Source organism: Dromiciops gliroides, chromosome 6, assembly GCF_019393635.1.
Source record: "Dromiciops gliroides isolate mDroGli1 chromosome 6, mDroGli1.pri, whole genome shotgun sequence".
Taxonomy (NCBI): Eukaryota; Metazoa; Chordata; class Mammalia; order Microbiotheria; family Microbiotheriidae; genus Dromiciops; species Dromiciops gliroides.
Window position 1 is genome coordinate 72,288,791 of NC_057866.1, and position 15,710 is coordinate 72,304,500.

The 15,710-nt window shown below is 35.2% G+C and overlaps 1 protein-coding gene across 1 annotated transcript in view; it reads left to right on the forward strand.

Moving 5' to 3' along the window:
• Nucleotides 1-15,710, forward strand: part of ADGRA3 (adhesion G protein-coupled receptor A3) — a 132,642-nt gene that overhangs the window by 83,759 nt on the left and 33,173 nt on the right. Inside the window, exons 11-12 of the mRNA XM_043972774.1 lie at nt 9,869-10,030; nt 12,530-12,733. Of these exons, the coding sequence (XP_043828709.1) occupies nt 9,869-10,030; nt 12,530-12,733 (366 nt within the window). The remainder of the gene's footprint in view (nt 1-9,868; nt 10,031-12,529; nt 12,734-15,710) is intronic.

Here is a 15,710-nt window from a genome sequence, read left to right on the forward strand (position 1 = left end):
ATATATAAAGGTACATGCCAATGAGATTAGCAGAGAAACACATGTTAAAAGTTAAATATATGTGGAACAAAGGTGTAATGAAGTATACATGTACTGTATTTGACTAATCAGCTAATTCTTTGGTAGCTTTCAAAAATTTATGCCCCTCAACAACCCCCCCCCCCCCAAAAAAAAGCTTTTACTAGCCCACCATTAGTATAATAAATAATGAGGTTTAAAGATTTCAGCTGTGAGTTGATTCTTAGTTGAGGTAATTATGCTCAGATCATTTTAAATACATGTTCTATACCATAGTTGGACAAATAACTTATTAAATTAATGATTTTGTATCAGGTCCAAAATGTGAATGTTATAGATTATTTCACAGGTTATTAAATTATAGAGAGATTACTTTCCTCGCTGTGATTTAGCCTGCATCAGTTTGACACAAGCAAGTACCATTCTGTCTTAATGTAAGCAATAAAAGCTATTAAACTGTCAAATATAAATGATTAATTTACTGAGGCCTTTTAAAAGTAACTAAAGACATTCTGTCAGACAAAATAAGTATCTGTATTTACTAGAGCATATGTTTTAAAATTATTTTGTATATTAGATTCATATATTAATCATATGTATTCTCTTATTTGATGTTCCTCAAATGTTTAAAAGTTAGATTTCATGATATGTATTCTTAATTCTCATTTTTGTTCTAGTCCTAAATGTTCTGTAATCAAGTAATATATAACAATTATAATACATATGAATTAATATTCACTGTCATTTAAACTTAACAAATTTACTGAGCCTGTTATTATGCTCAGATTCATGCTTTTTATACTGGAATAATTTTATTTAATTTTTTAGTTAGATTTAAAATTACTTTGTATTTCAGTTCAACTCACATGCTGGTTTATGGAGAGAGAACTTACTAATCTTTGATTTAAAAATCTCCACCAGAAATATGTATTTGGTTACCCAGATTGTCTTCTTATCTTAAGAGAATCAGAAATTGACGAGATTTTGTTAATAAATGGGAGAAAACCCAAAATACATGGAGATTCATCCATCTACAGTGTATAGTTATAAGAGGCACAGGTAATTACTATCATAAAGCAGCTCTTAGTGTAGAAAAACCCACTAAACATAAGCTTAAACTTTAAGCATAAAAATGAAGACTCCATAAATACTGTAATAACCTTTCTTTTGTCTTAAATTATGTTGCACATTTTACAAATGATTAAAATAAAAATGCACTTGTGTATAAATCTAATAAAAAAGCCGTTAATGAATTTGTCATTTTAGAAAAATTTCAGCTTCCATGCCCTATGTTAATTTACTCAGATTATTGTTGGAATATTCCCTTTTGAAATTATATGACCTTTCATCACCAATACACGGAAAACCTTGTCCAGCATTTTATTTTGGTGGAGATATCTATGAAGCTGTTTTGTACCAGTTAGTTAATAAGCATTTATTGAATGCCTATAAACATAAAGAACTATTTCAATCTAGGCTAAGGTAAAATGAATATTAAGGTTATGTTTTAATGAATAAATTTATACATAAGAAAGCAAGTTAAGATTCTTGTAATATAGCAGAATTCAGACAATGTTAGAGCTAAAGTAAGATGTCTTACATGAAATATATTAGTAAAAAATTAAGTGTATATCCAGATACTAGTATGTTCTTTGAATCTTTTTTAGGATAGGTGAGGTTAGAATTTAGCCCGGTGCTATAATTAATTTACAGGCTAGATATAGAAATGAAACATTTACTTATAGTCAGATACTTAGATAAGTTAGTTATAAAAGATCATATAGTGTTAGAAATCCCTACTATTCCTGGCTTGTTCAATGAGTTAGATATTATTACATTTAAGATTATAATTTTTCTCTTTGTGACTATTTCTATGAGAGAGGCAGCTTCGTGGATGGAGAGCTGGCTTTAGAGTCAGGATTTGAGTCTCACCTCTTGATTCTTTGGTCTCTGTGACCTTTTGCAAGTTACTTAAGCTCACTGTTTTCCATAACTTAATATGCAGTATACAATAATATACAATTTAAAAAAACCTATTATTCCATGTGTGGCAAAGAGCTGTTATTTGTAGATGAATTTTTCTCTTGGTTTTAATCACTTCTCACAAAATTAAAGCTGATAATATCTTGTGTATCTTTCATTCAACCCTATTATGAATATTGCCAATTATAGCGATTTTTTATATTTGTTTTGTGCTTTAAAATGCTTGCCCATACATAATTTCATTTGATATTTACAGTATTGGAGTGACAGATGGGGGGAGCAGGTTGTATGATCCTTTGTGTTCTTCTTGGGCCAAAATGGTCTTCAGGGAATGAGGTCAAGGAGAAATACATATATTATGATTTCTAATGTGCCTTTACAATTAAAATCATTTATTGTCATATTTCAGAAATAAATTCTACTCAGATATAATTTACAACATCATATTATTTCATTTATGTTCTTTTTGCTACCATGAAGGATTCAGAACTATTATAAGGTCTGATGGGACTGGAAAATTAAATTCTATTTAACAAACTTAACTTAGTTCTTTCAGTGAATCTTTGAACTAAGTTATGCATGCATTCCCTCCAGTCACACAGATCACAGCCTGCCCATCCTGTCTGACTCTTGTCTATGTCCTCTCACAAATTCACAAGTAATATACCCAACAAGATGGGGTCTTTCTTGAACCTTCTTGACATCCTGTGTGTGACTCTTGTCAATTCACTTGATCTCTCTGAACTTCAGTTTCCTCATCCCTAAAGTGAGGATAACAATACCACTTTTCTCAACATGTATGGTGTGAAGATCTAATGAGATAATATATGGAAATGTTTTGCAGAACTTAAAGCACTATATAAAAGTTATTTGCTGTGTTTGTCTAAGATATTGTTTGAAGAGGTCTACTGGTTTTCTATCCAACTAAATATCATAAATTGATTTATAAATTACCTTTCCATTGAAGTCACTGGGCTTCACACTATATGTTGGTTTAATTTAGAGGGTCTTATCAAGTGTTGTATAGAATTTAACTCTCTATCCTCTGCAGTTGATATTAAGTAACCTGCAATTATTTTCATTGTATTTTGCAAATATTTATTACGAACCCTGCACTGCGATGACCAAATGTCTCAAATGCTTCTGTACAAACAATAAAACCAACTCTGCCGTCTTTTTTTAACTTCTCCACTTATGACCTATGAGCCATCCCTCTCATTTAATGGCAAATCTGGTGGTTTCATTTATAATGACAATATTAAGATTAGTATATTTAGTTCCTCTAATAGTACGTTTGCATCTGTTGTTGGTCTTTGGACAAACTTTTTACATTTAGAGAGCCAACAGAGGAATTAATGTTCATAGGTGGTGGTGGGGAAAAACCAAACAAAACAACTATTTGATTCTTAGCTGCCTTTGCCCATTTTCCCATTACTGTCATTATCACAACAGCAAGGAATTGCATGGTTCCAGCAAGGGTCATTTTGGTTTTTTATTTAGAATTCATTCCCAATGGGCTGGCCCCCTTGGTAATTAAGCTTTTTATATTTGGTCTGGTCCTGGTCCTTGGAAGGCAGACACAATCTGTTGGTAGGATGGTAATTGAAACCTTTCCACTTTGATAGAATTTGCCAAAGTTTGTAGGCTATTGGCATTGCCTTCAGGAATCCTGGGCTATCACCATGCCATAGTTAGGGATCAGAGTAATATTTTGTGGGGTACTGAGTGTCTACCATGTGTAAAACACTCTGCTCCATCGGAAGAGATAAAACAAAAACAACCCTGGACATAGTACTTGCTTTCAAGGACTTTGTTTTAAAATTGAATCACAGAATTTTCTGGTCACCCTATGTTGCAGGATATTTTCATAATTCTTCCCTTTTTAAGCTGTTATGAGAGCTGTATGAAAGATGATGGGGAGCCACTGGTATTTATTGAGTAGAGAGGATAAGCCACCTGGTCAGATCTATATTTTAGGAAAATCACTTTGGCAACTGAATTGGGGAATGGACTAGAATGGACAGAGACTTGTGGCAGGCAGACAACTCAGCAGGCTCTTGCAATAGTCTACGTGTGAGAAGATGAGGACTTAGACCAGGGCTGTAGAAGTATCAGACTATGAAGAGGATGTATGTAAGAGATACGCAAAGGTGAAACCCACAGGCTTTGGCAACAGATTGGATATAGGGAGTGAGAGACAATAAGGAGTTGAGGATGACATAGGTTGTGAGCCTGGAGGACTAGGAGTGTTCTCAACAGTGATAGGAAAGTTTGGAAGGGGAAGGATAATGAAAGTCTGTTTTGGACTTGTGAGGTTTAAGACATCTACCAGAGTCCAGTTCAAGATGTTTAAAGGGCAGTTGGAGATGGAAGATGGGAGGTGAGCCAACTGATTTGAGTATCCTCAGTATAGAGATGGTAGTTCAATCCATGGGAGATGGTTCTTATATTACTTTTGTTTCCTTTTAATCCCTAGTTTATGATACATCTACCAAAGATGAAGTATGTTTTCCTTGTGACTATTCCCTTTTTCTACTCTGTCTTCTTAATCAACTTCCTCTACACTCTTCCTGTTCCTGGCTGAGTTTAGTGTATATTTACACAGACTCTGTGTGTGTGTTTGTATATTTAACCTTCCTTTTTCTAGTTCATACAAAAGTGAAGTTCATTTAATGCCCACATGTCCAACCTTCTCTCCATATTTTTTTTTTACTCTTCTCAATCTCCCAATTATGATAAATTATAATCTATTATTTTATAGTTTATTCCTTGTTCCCCAATTTCTTGAGTCTCTTGAAAACAATACAACATAATAAAATCCTGTCTAGGCCTTATATTTTTCTTTATTAATCTTCTCTGTGACCTATAAAAGCAGTGGGAATCTAAGGCATATTTATCTCTTTTCCTCAGTTGGTATATAAGTAGGTCATCATCCTTTTGTCCCTTCCAGTTCGTCAAATATATTAGACTTTCTGGACTTCTCTTGTATCTTGTGTTAGTATTTCAAAGATTCTACTCAGTTCTGGGGTCTGGGTCTCTCTCTCTCTCTCTCTCTCTCTCTCTCTCTCTCTCTCTCTCTCTCTCTCTCTCTCTCTCTCTCTCTCTCTCTCTCTGTCTCTCTTCCCCATTCAATAATATCCTTATTCCCTTACTGGTGCCTCACCCTCCTATTTTTTCATTGGTATAATGTCACCTGTTCAAGCCCACCATTTAGCTCTCCATTGCCTTTTGGATGACCTATAACTATTAATTCTCCCCAGACTTTGGTATTTTATGATTTAAAGCCATTTAGTGTTACCAGAATTATATTGGTATTTTTAAATTAGACCTTTATTAGTGAGAAGCCTGCAATAATTACAAGCACTGGGTTGTTTTTCACTTGCACTCTTAACCTTTTGTCTTCCTCCTATTGGGTTCTAGACTCAGGACACTGACCATCTTTGCAAGATGTACTGACAGAACATTTAAACAACCTGTTCATCTAATTGTGTGGGTGTTGTTCCTCCATTTCTCTCTCTGTCTCTCCCTCTCCCCCACCCTCTCCCTCTCTCCCTCTCTTTCTCTCTCCCTCTCTCTCCCCCACCCCTATTTCTTCCTCTCTTTCTCCCTCATCCCTTATACTTAGGCAGAAGTATTTTGTGATTCAGGATTTCACTGATGGTCTGCATTATTCCAAGGCTTGATGAGATCTGCTCAATGGCATGTACAAAAACCCCCCAACAAAGCAAAACAGAATCTCATCATCTAAAGCAGTATTTCTTAAACTTTTTCCAGTTGTGACCCCTTTTTACCCTAGAAATTTTTACATGACCTCAGCTATATAGGTATATAAGATAGGTATACATAACCTTTTACTGTAGAGACATTTTTTGTGACTTCCATGTTCAGTTACATGACCCCATATGGGGTCATGATCCATAGTTTAAGAAGCTTTGATCTAAAGGATAAAAGGATCACAGACTTAGAGATAGAAGAGACCTTAAAGGATATCAAGGCAGCTAGGTGGCTTAATGGGTGGTGTTGATCTTGGAATCAGAAAAAACCTGAGTTCAAATACTGCCTGAGATAATTGCTAGCCGTCTGCCTCTGGTCAAATCACATAACTTCTTTCTGCTTCAGTTTCCTTAACTTTAAAATGGGGATAATATCAGTACCTTCCTTGCAGTGTTGTTGTGAGGATCAAATGAGATATTTGTAAAAAGTGCTTAGCACAGTGTCTGGATCAGATGCTTTCTAAATGGTTATTCCCTGAGGTCCAAGAGGTGAAGTGACTTGGCTTAAAGTCACATGGGTAATAAGGATCAGTGGCAGGATTCAAACATATGTCCTCTGAATCCAAATCAAATAGTCTTTTCTTCTGTGTGACACTACATTTCTCTTAATCCCTGGTCTGTGGATCATATATTGTCCTTTATGACTATGGCAAATGCTATTGATAACAAAGTTGAAGAACTCTTTATGATTTTAAGATGTACATAGGAGACATCTTTTTTGGAGATCTTTTAAGGCTTAATTTTCCTCCATAGAATACATTTTTTTTAAATTTTTTTTTTTAGTGAGGCAATTGGGGTTAAGTGACTTGCCCAGAATCACACAGCTAGTAAGTGTTATGTGTCTGAGGCCGGATTTGAACTCAGGTACTCCTGAATCCAGGACTCCAGGGCCGGTGCTCTATCCACTGCGCCACCTAGCTGCCCAGAATACATTTTTTTAATAGGATCTCATTTGATTTTTGTGTTCTTCATACCTGTCAACGAATTATGTGACTGTCAAGATGTAGTTTATTGCAGAAATCATTTATGAAAACCTCCATTTCAGCTTTTATTTTCAATAACAATGTCCTCAGTGTAGAATATTTTCATACAGATTTCTTATGGTTGGCATTCATTCATTCATTCATTCATTCATTTATTCATTCATTCATCTATCCACCTATTTACTTATTTATTAACTCATCTACCAGTTTATTTACCCTTCCAGCTATTTATTTGCTCATCTACTTTATCTATCTGTCTATCTATTCATTCATTCATTCATTTATTTGTTTTGGCTTTTTAGCACTTTTTTTTGGTAGTAGATACACTCATTCCCCTCCCCAAACCTTTTTTGGTATTAGATATACTTATGTTGGCTTGTTTTTTCCTTCTGTTAATTTTCCTTCTGTCTTTGAAATATCTTGATAGTTTATTTCTCCCTGAACTCAAAATTGTGTCATCTTTAGCATAGTGGTTTCCTTTAGATACGTAGTCTAGTTTATGTATTCACATCCTTTTTTCCCCCAGTGCCATTTTTTTTTAATGCATCATGTCAAGGATAATAGACACCAAAATTGTGGCACCACAGTGATTGATGGAGACAGTAGATTGGTAGAAGAAGACAAAAAACTTTTCCATTATTTATATGTTGACCTCCTCTTGTTTGGTTTTATCTATAAATGTTCTGGAGGTAATGTGGATTTATTGGATCTTTTACTAAGATTTTTTCCCTTCTTTTCTTACTAAGTTTTTTTTTTTCCCCCTGAATTGCTTCTAGATATTTTTTAAGGTGATATTGCTTATAGACTCCTTCTCTAAACCTCTATTGCTCTTGGCTCTTATATCTGCCTCCCTGAGAGTCAGTCAGTCAACATTTATTACCTACCATGTGCCAGGCACTGTGTTAAGTGCTGGGGATACAGAGACTGTCACTAGTCACAATGACGTCCAGCAGCTGGGATAGGAAATGATCTGAAGAGGTGTGAATTACAAAGTTAATTTCATTTTGCAGAATTATGAATTTTGGGAGATCAGGAAACCCAAGAGAAATAACCTTTACAAGGAAATAAAGTTTTTTCTGACTCAGGCAATTTCTAAGCTCTTTTGGTTTCTTCTTACTTACAGTGACTGATTGAACTACATCAGTTCAAATTCATTAGAAAATGGTAATTGTTTTTGTCTGCTTTCATTTTTTTCCAACATGAATAATTTAAATAGGTTAGGGTGAAGTTGATTAAATTATGTTTCTTTATTTTTTTTTTTTTTTAGTGAGGCAGTTGGGGTTAAGTGACTTGCTCAGCTAGTAAGTGTTAAGTGTCTGAGGCTGGATTTGAACTCAGGTACTCCTGATTCCAGGGCCAGTGCTCTATCCATCTAGCTGTCCCTTAAATTATGTTTCTTAGCCTATCTTTTTTATTCTTCTAATTTGGTATTGATTTTGAGTTTTGCTTTAATTTTTTGATGGCCCATAAGCAACCATCATATGTGACTATCACTTGATTGGAAATGATTCACATGTAGATAACTAGTCTTTGTGTATGTGTGTATGTTTGTGTGTGTGTTGATATTTGATGTTCTTTTTGTCCTGTGGTTCCCAGCTCTTTTTTGGGGGGTTGGGGAGGAATTTTTTGATACTCATAGGAATAAGACGTCTATAATCTAAAAACCCTTTTATTACTTTTGAGTCCTATTTTCCACTGTTTTCCCCCATTATTTTTCACTAGCCTCCTCCAGGTCCAAGATTTGCATTAAGGTCATTGAATATTAAAACGTATATTACTTTTATTTGGAGAATCTTATCAAGTTCTTAATATAATTTATCTTCTTTCTCATTTTCAATAATACATGTTGGCCCATAAAATACATCTTCATGATCTTTTTTCTTTAAACAAACTTTATTCATGAGCATTTTAATATGAGGCCATATGACCCATAAAATGACTTTCCATATTGCCTTTAGATATAATGTTGATAGCAACACTACTGTTTTCTTTACTCTCTCATGACAGCCTTTGAGCCATCTTTCTTTTAGTGGAAACTTCCTTTTGTCTTCTGATTTCATTTTTACTGAGAATATAAATTTTTATACAATTGAGAATTCAACTCCACTCATAGTACCTGTCACATTTAGAGTACAGGGTGTTAAGGGAAGACTAGCACCTCTGCTGTTGAGAGCCTGCTGAGCCCTTTTCAGTGCTGCTCATCCACCTTTGGTGTCCACCTTTCACCCAATTCTCACCTGTGGCTCCAAAAAACTGTAGCATGCTATGGCCGCACCCCAGTAAAACCATCTTTGCAGATGGACTGAACCAGGTTGAGAGTAACTGATAGGCCTCAAAACTCAGAAGTGGTTTAGGGGGAAATCTACCCCAAGCATGTGAAGACTTCTGGAATTATGGGTAGATGAGAACAAATTGAGCCATGAATGAAGCTGAGCTTGGCCAGACATCAAAGACACGAAGGTCATCCACCATGTCCTGGGGCCATCTCCATGCATCTTCATTTTTGTCTTGCCACTAGACTTTTTGCACAACTGACAATTTTGTACAACTCTCATTTAAATCCAATTCACGCAAAAATCAAGACCACTGTTTTACCCCAACATTGTGATGTCATTGGTCTTCTTTGAAAATGGACAAAGAAGATCTAGTAATGTCATTTTATAGTCTGAAAAAATTATACCCTTCTCCCATTTATCCTCTTCTGTAACACGGACAGCATATATGGAGGAGAAATAACTTTTTCAAGTGGCACAAAAATTAACAGTAATAGTTTGCATTTTAAAGCAACTGTTCTTCCCTTCTATGAGTAACTTATAACTATTTTGGTGTAATCATGGTTTTGTTTGTTTTTTATGGGGCAGTGAGGGTCAAGTGACTTGCCCAGGGTCATACAGCTAGTAAGTGTCAAATGTCTGAGGCCGGATTTGAACTCAGGTACTCCTGACTCCAGGGCCAGTGGATACACTGTGCTTCTCCCCCCCCCCCCCATTAATGATATTTAGAATATAAAGTTTAGGATTTTTGTAACCAACTTTGAAGCCCATTTCTTCTGAATGAATCCAGTAATATATTTTACGTGCATTTTAATGATCATGTTCTTATTCTTTCTAGCTTGGTGATGTGATGGTAGATATTGCAAGCAACATCATGTTGGCTGATGAGCGTGTTTTGTGGCTTGCACAGAGAGAAGGAAAAGCTTGCAGTAGAATTGTTCAGTGCTTACAACGAATTGCTGCGTACAGATTGGCAAATGGAGCCCATGTATATTCAACTGTAAGTATAAATGTTATATCAGCATTTTATTTTAAATTAAATATTTTTCCAATTTTGAGTTGAATTTTTGAAAAGATTTTTTAAAAATCTGTTTTGCATTGGAATAATATGATTAACATCAGTACAAAAACCTCTATTAATCTCTGATTTGTGTGATTCTATATGTTAATTTATTTCAAGTGTTTTTCTTAAACTTAATTAAAAACATTAACATTGTCTTATTAAATCAAACCACTATTCTAACCATCCCAGTATTCTGTATCTAGATCAAAGGTTTGGTTTCTGGGAAGGCATGAAAACCTTCTAAGAAAGTTCAAAAGGTTTGGAATCTGCTGTGCATCCCCCTCCCCTAGCCCTTCATCACATATGCAAGACGGCATTATGGATCTAGTATCTGTAATATGTGATTGTTTACAAAACCTTTCTTCAGCTAATCGGTAATTTTGACCTATATTTTATCTTGGGCCTTTATAGTTTTAATAGCCATTGTGTAAAGTAATATTTCTTTGTATTTGTCCTTTAGTTACCTTTTTCAGTTTTCCTTCTTTGCCTTCTATTCTCTAACTTGGATTTGGTTAATAATTCCTTATTTTATTTGTTTATTTTATGTTTACCTATAAATTTAATCGACATCTCTTGAGCCGATGTTTTTCCTGACCAAAGTTTGGTTTCATGTAGCACTCTTAGAATCCATGGGAGTCTTGTTATTTTAAAACTGTCCAACCAGAAATATTTATACTATTCATATCTTATATCACACAACCTTGTGAGACTGAACAATAGTTAAGGAATTTAGTAATTCCGAGGTCTAATCTAGGCTCTGCTTCTAACAAGCTATATGCCTGTGGGCATTTCACATAGCCTCTCTGAGCCTCAGTTTCCTTATCTGTAATAACCTTCTCTTGAACACAAACTAAATGAAATTCAAACTTTTTTTTTGGGGGGGGGGCAATGAGGGTTAAGTGACTTGCCCAGGATCACACAGCTAGTAAGTGTTAAGTGTCTGAGGCTGGATTTGAACTCAGGTCCTCTTGAATCCAGGGCCTGTGTTTTATCCACTGCACGACTTAGTTTCCCCCTGAAATTCAAACTTTTTAACCTAGCTTTCAAGTCTGTCTACATCTAACTCCTATTACATAATAGTTTCTATCTTTATCTTCACCATCCTTTCATATGATTTCTTTGATGTGATAAATCTGGACTGCTTACTGTTCCCTGTGCCTGAAGTGTGCTTTCTAGGCACTTAGGCCTTTTCTCCAGTCACTTCTTCTACCTAGATGACCCCTCACAATTCTGCCTATTCTTTAAGGAAAATAAGTATGTCTTCCATGATGCCTTCCCTGATTACTATAGACACAACTGATCCCTCCTTCTCCAGTAATTCTGTTACACTTAGTTTGTATCATTTGGGCCCTACACTGCCTCATTTCACACATGTTTGTATGTGTCATCTCACAATATATCATCTCTTTGAAAAGAGGGATCCTGTTTCATATAAATTTGTACCACCTCCAGCACTTTGCACAGTTGTGCAAAATTGGTGCTCAATAAATGCTTCTTGTTGAGAAAAGCAAGATGATGTGGCAGAAGAGCTGGCCTGAGAGTCAGACTTGTATTGCATTTCAGCCTCTGACAAATGCTGTCTGTTTAATCCTCTAGATAACTCTTGGATACAGAACAATTGCTGATTTGCAGTGATAGGAGTTCCTTATGTTAGTAAAACCATAGTTATATAGTATGTCTTTGGGCAAATGTGGAAGACCTAGGATATCGTTTTTGTAGCCTTGTGGGGGGATTTAATACATTGTATTCACAAATGTACATTTTGCCGCATAAAGCTTACGGTTTCACCATTGAGCCACTTCAAAAACTTGGGTGGATGACTACCAGATGGCGTGATGATGGTTTTGGAGTTGGACTGTTATTCATGTCTTATTCAGTACAATACTGAGGCAAAGTCATTACTTCATTTCTTTCTGGTGGAGATTCTGTATTGAGTGTGGAAGGTTAGATTACATGATTTTTGAGATCCTTTCATATGCTCTATCGTTGGAAGGGACTTCAGAGGCACAGCAATAGGTATCTTATCCTGTGATTTAGCAAATAGTTATTAAGCCCCTAATAATAGGTACAAGGTACTATGTGAAATAACCAGGGATAGGGAAAAAAACACATGAAAAAGGGCCTGCCATCAAGGAACTTATTGGAGCAGGAAGCAACATGGATGCTGATAAAAAATGCAAAGTAACTTTTGATGGAGGCATCAGGTAAGGATTCATGTTCATTTGCTTGAGTGTATCTTTTACAGTATGATTATTTACTCAGCCAACACAATTTGAATTGAAATGTTCGCCTAGTAATATTTTCTTCTGTCTAAATATTTAGTATATTTTTAAAATGTAGTTCAATTTAATGTGTTTTATACATATATGCTTATTTCATGTTATTTTTTTCCATGACATTAAACTTACAAAACTAATATTTGATTGAATTTTGAAGTATTCACCAAATATTGCTCTGGAAGCTTATGTCATCAAGGCTACCAGCTTCACTGGAATGACATGCACCGTGTTCCAGAAAGTAGCAACGTCTGATCGGACTGGACTAAGTGATTATGGAAGAAGAGATCCAGATGGACATCTAGATAAGCAACTGAGCTTTAAGTGCAATGTTTCTAATACATTTTCAAGTCTGGCACTAAAGGTATGATGCCTTATATTTTAGAGATATTTATACTTTTTTTAACAGATAGATTAGGACTATTAAAATGTGTTATCATTTCAGAGATTAGGCAGGAATGAAATAGAGGGTCAAATTAAAAAGCAGCGAAGTAAAAGTGATACAGTCCATTGAATTAGGAAGGGTGTTTAAGCATATAAAGGGCAGTATGTGATCTTGGCCAAGTATTTTCATCTTGTAGTCCTCTAGGCAGCTCTCTGTGTGGCAGAGAATGTGCTGCCCTACATTAATAGAAGGAGTTTGCTCTTAGTGAGCTATACCACTGTGAATCACAGACTCAGTCCCTGCTACTTATATCGTAGGGCAAATATTTTCAGAAAATCAAGCATGTTTAATTGTGTCAAGCAAAAATAGAAACAGAAAGTGTTATCCAGCCTAGTCTAGTTAACTTCCTTATGGACACTATGGCTTTAAATTAAATATATATATATATATATAAAATGTTTGTTTAAAAAAAATTTGAGTTCCAAATTCTCTGCTGCCCCTCCCTCACTCATTACCAAAGCAAGCAGTATATCAGTTATACATGTGAAATCATGCAAAATATATTTCTTATATTAGCCATATTGCCAAAAAACTCAAAAAACCAGAAGCAAGAAATATAAAGTAAATGAAAAAAAAAATAGTTTCAATTTGCACTCAGAGTTTATCAGTCCTCTCTCTGGATGTGGATAGCATTTTTCATCATGGGTTGTTTGGAATTGGCTTGGATCATTGTCTTGATCAGAGTAGCTAAGTCTTTCATGGTTTATCATTATTGCTGCTGTCTGTTAGCATTTTTGAATAGTTTTTTTTTTTTTTAACAAGGCTCCGATTGTTGCTATTTGTTTTTTTTTTTGTTTTTTGGTTTTTTTTGGAGGGTAGCCACAATGTTCAGTAAGTCATCATTCCATAGGACTTAGAATTTATATATATATATATATATATATATATATATATATATATATGAAAGTAACAGGATGGTACAGAGTTTCTGAGTTCTCTTTAGCATATTTTTAGAGCAAATTTGCAATCAAATTCTTATGTCTTTTAAGTTTAGAATAAGTGAATTGAATGGGTAGTATTTGCTTTTAAAAATAACACATGCAAATATATTTGGAAATTATTTTGAGCATGAATAAAAAACAGAAGTGTTGACATGTTTGTCTTTTGATAGTTTGTGTTTTTATATTTTGAAGACTATTTCCTTATCTTGATAGTTAACTCTTGATTACATGTAACTTTATTATCCACTTTTTACCTTGTCTATTACAAATTTTAAATTTACATCTAGCTTTTCTATCAGTCACCAAATATTTATTCAGTGCCTCTTACATGCCAGGCCTAGTGCTAAGTGCCAGGGATACAAAGGAAGGCCAAAAAAGAAAAGTCCTTGCTCTCAAGGAGCTCACAGTCTCATGGGGTGGACAATATACTGTACAAACAATCCCTATACAGAATGATTGGGGAGATGCTAACATTAAGTTGGCTCAGGACAGGCTTCCTGAAGAAAGCCAGGGAGTGGCAGAAATGAAAAAGAGGAAGGGGAGAATCTTAGGCTTGCGGGGCAGCCAGTGAAAATGAACAGAATTGGGAGGTTGAGTGTCTTGTGTGAGGAGCAGGAAGATGGGGTCACTAGGTTACAGTCAGTAGGGTGGCTGGGCGGAGATGAATAGAGTATGAGAAGACAGAAAAAGTAGGAGGAGGATTGGTTATGAAGAGCATTGAAAACAAAACAGAAAACCTTGTATTTGATATTGGAGGTGATTAGGGAACCACTAATGTTGACTGAATGTCTGTGGTGATGGGGAAACATGGTCTGACCTTCCCTTTAGGAGGATCTTCTGACAGTTGAAGATGGAGTGGAGTGGAGAAAGATTTGTGTCAGGGAGAATAAACAGCTAGTTGTTAAAAAAAAAAAAATCTAGGCCAGAGGTGATGAGGGCCTAAGCCAGGGGGTGGCAGTATCAGAGAAGAGAATGAGATTTATGTGAGATGGGCTACAAGGGTAGAATTGACAGTACTTGGCAACTGATTAGACTTGGGGGTGAGAGAATGAGATCAATGAAATAATGACAGCTAGGTTGGGAGCCTAGTTGACTGAGAGAATCATGATGCCCTTGATATAATGAGAAAATTAGGGGGACAATTTGGGGGAAAATTAATGAGTTTAGTTTTACACATGTTAAATTTAGGATGTTGACAAGACATACAGTTCTAGTTGATTAATACACAGTTGGAGATGAGACTGTAGGTCTGGAGAGACTTTAAGCCTGGAAAAAGCAGATCTGGGAATCATCACCATGCACTTTTTGTTTAAATTTTTTTTTTTTCATTTGAGCAAACATTTCTTAAGTGCTTAGTAAGCACAAGATGTTGTATTATACTGCCCTTAAAAAAGTGAGATAATATAGACTTTATTTTCAAAGAACTTAACACTTGAATTCAATTCATTGTTTATATAACATTGTTTATGCAAGATCAGTAGACCACCCATTCTGCTAGTTACAGTAATGGGACATTCTTCATCCACTTGATTTTTTTCCCCTGTATGTATTGTTGAGCTGATCTCTTTATACGATTTGTGAATCTTATTAAAGATACCCTCTAGTATACAGGGACTTCATACAGTGGATACAATGTCATTGTAACAGGGATATCTGAGAGAATTCAACATGTATGGGGAATCTTTTTACTCAGATTCTGTGTAGGAAATCTTCCATGACACAGAAAGACACTTTGGCTGAACATTAGTTTCTCTATTCTATGCCTTATTGGTAGTCAGAGAATTACTTAACATAAAGTTGTCTCTGTGTTCCTATATTGCATGATATTAATAGGTATATGTGGGGCACTTTGTTAGAGGGATGAGCATTTATAGGTGGGTCTTCCTCTACCAAATTAGATGTTTTTTCTTTTTCTTTGATTTTTCTTTTTTTTTCTTTTCCATCTTTCTATCTTC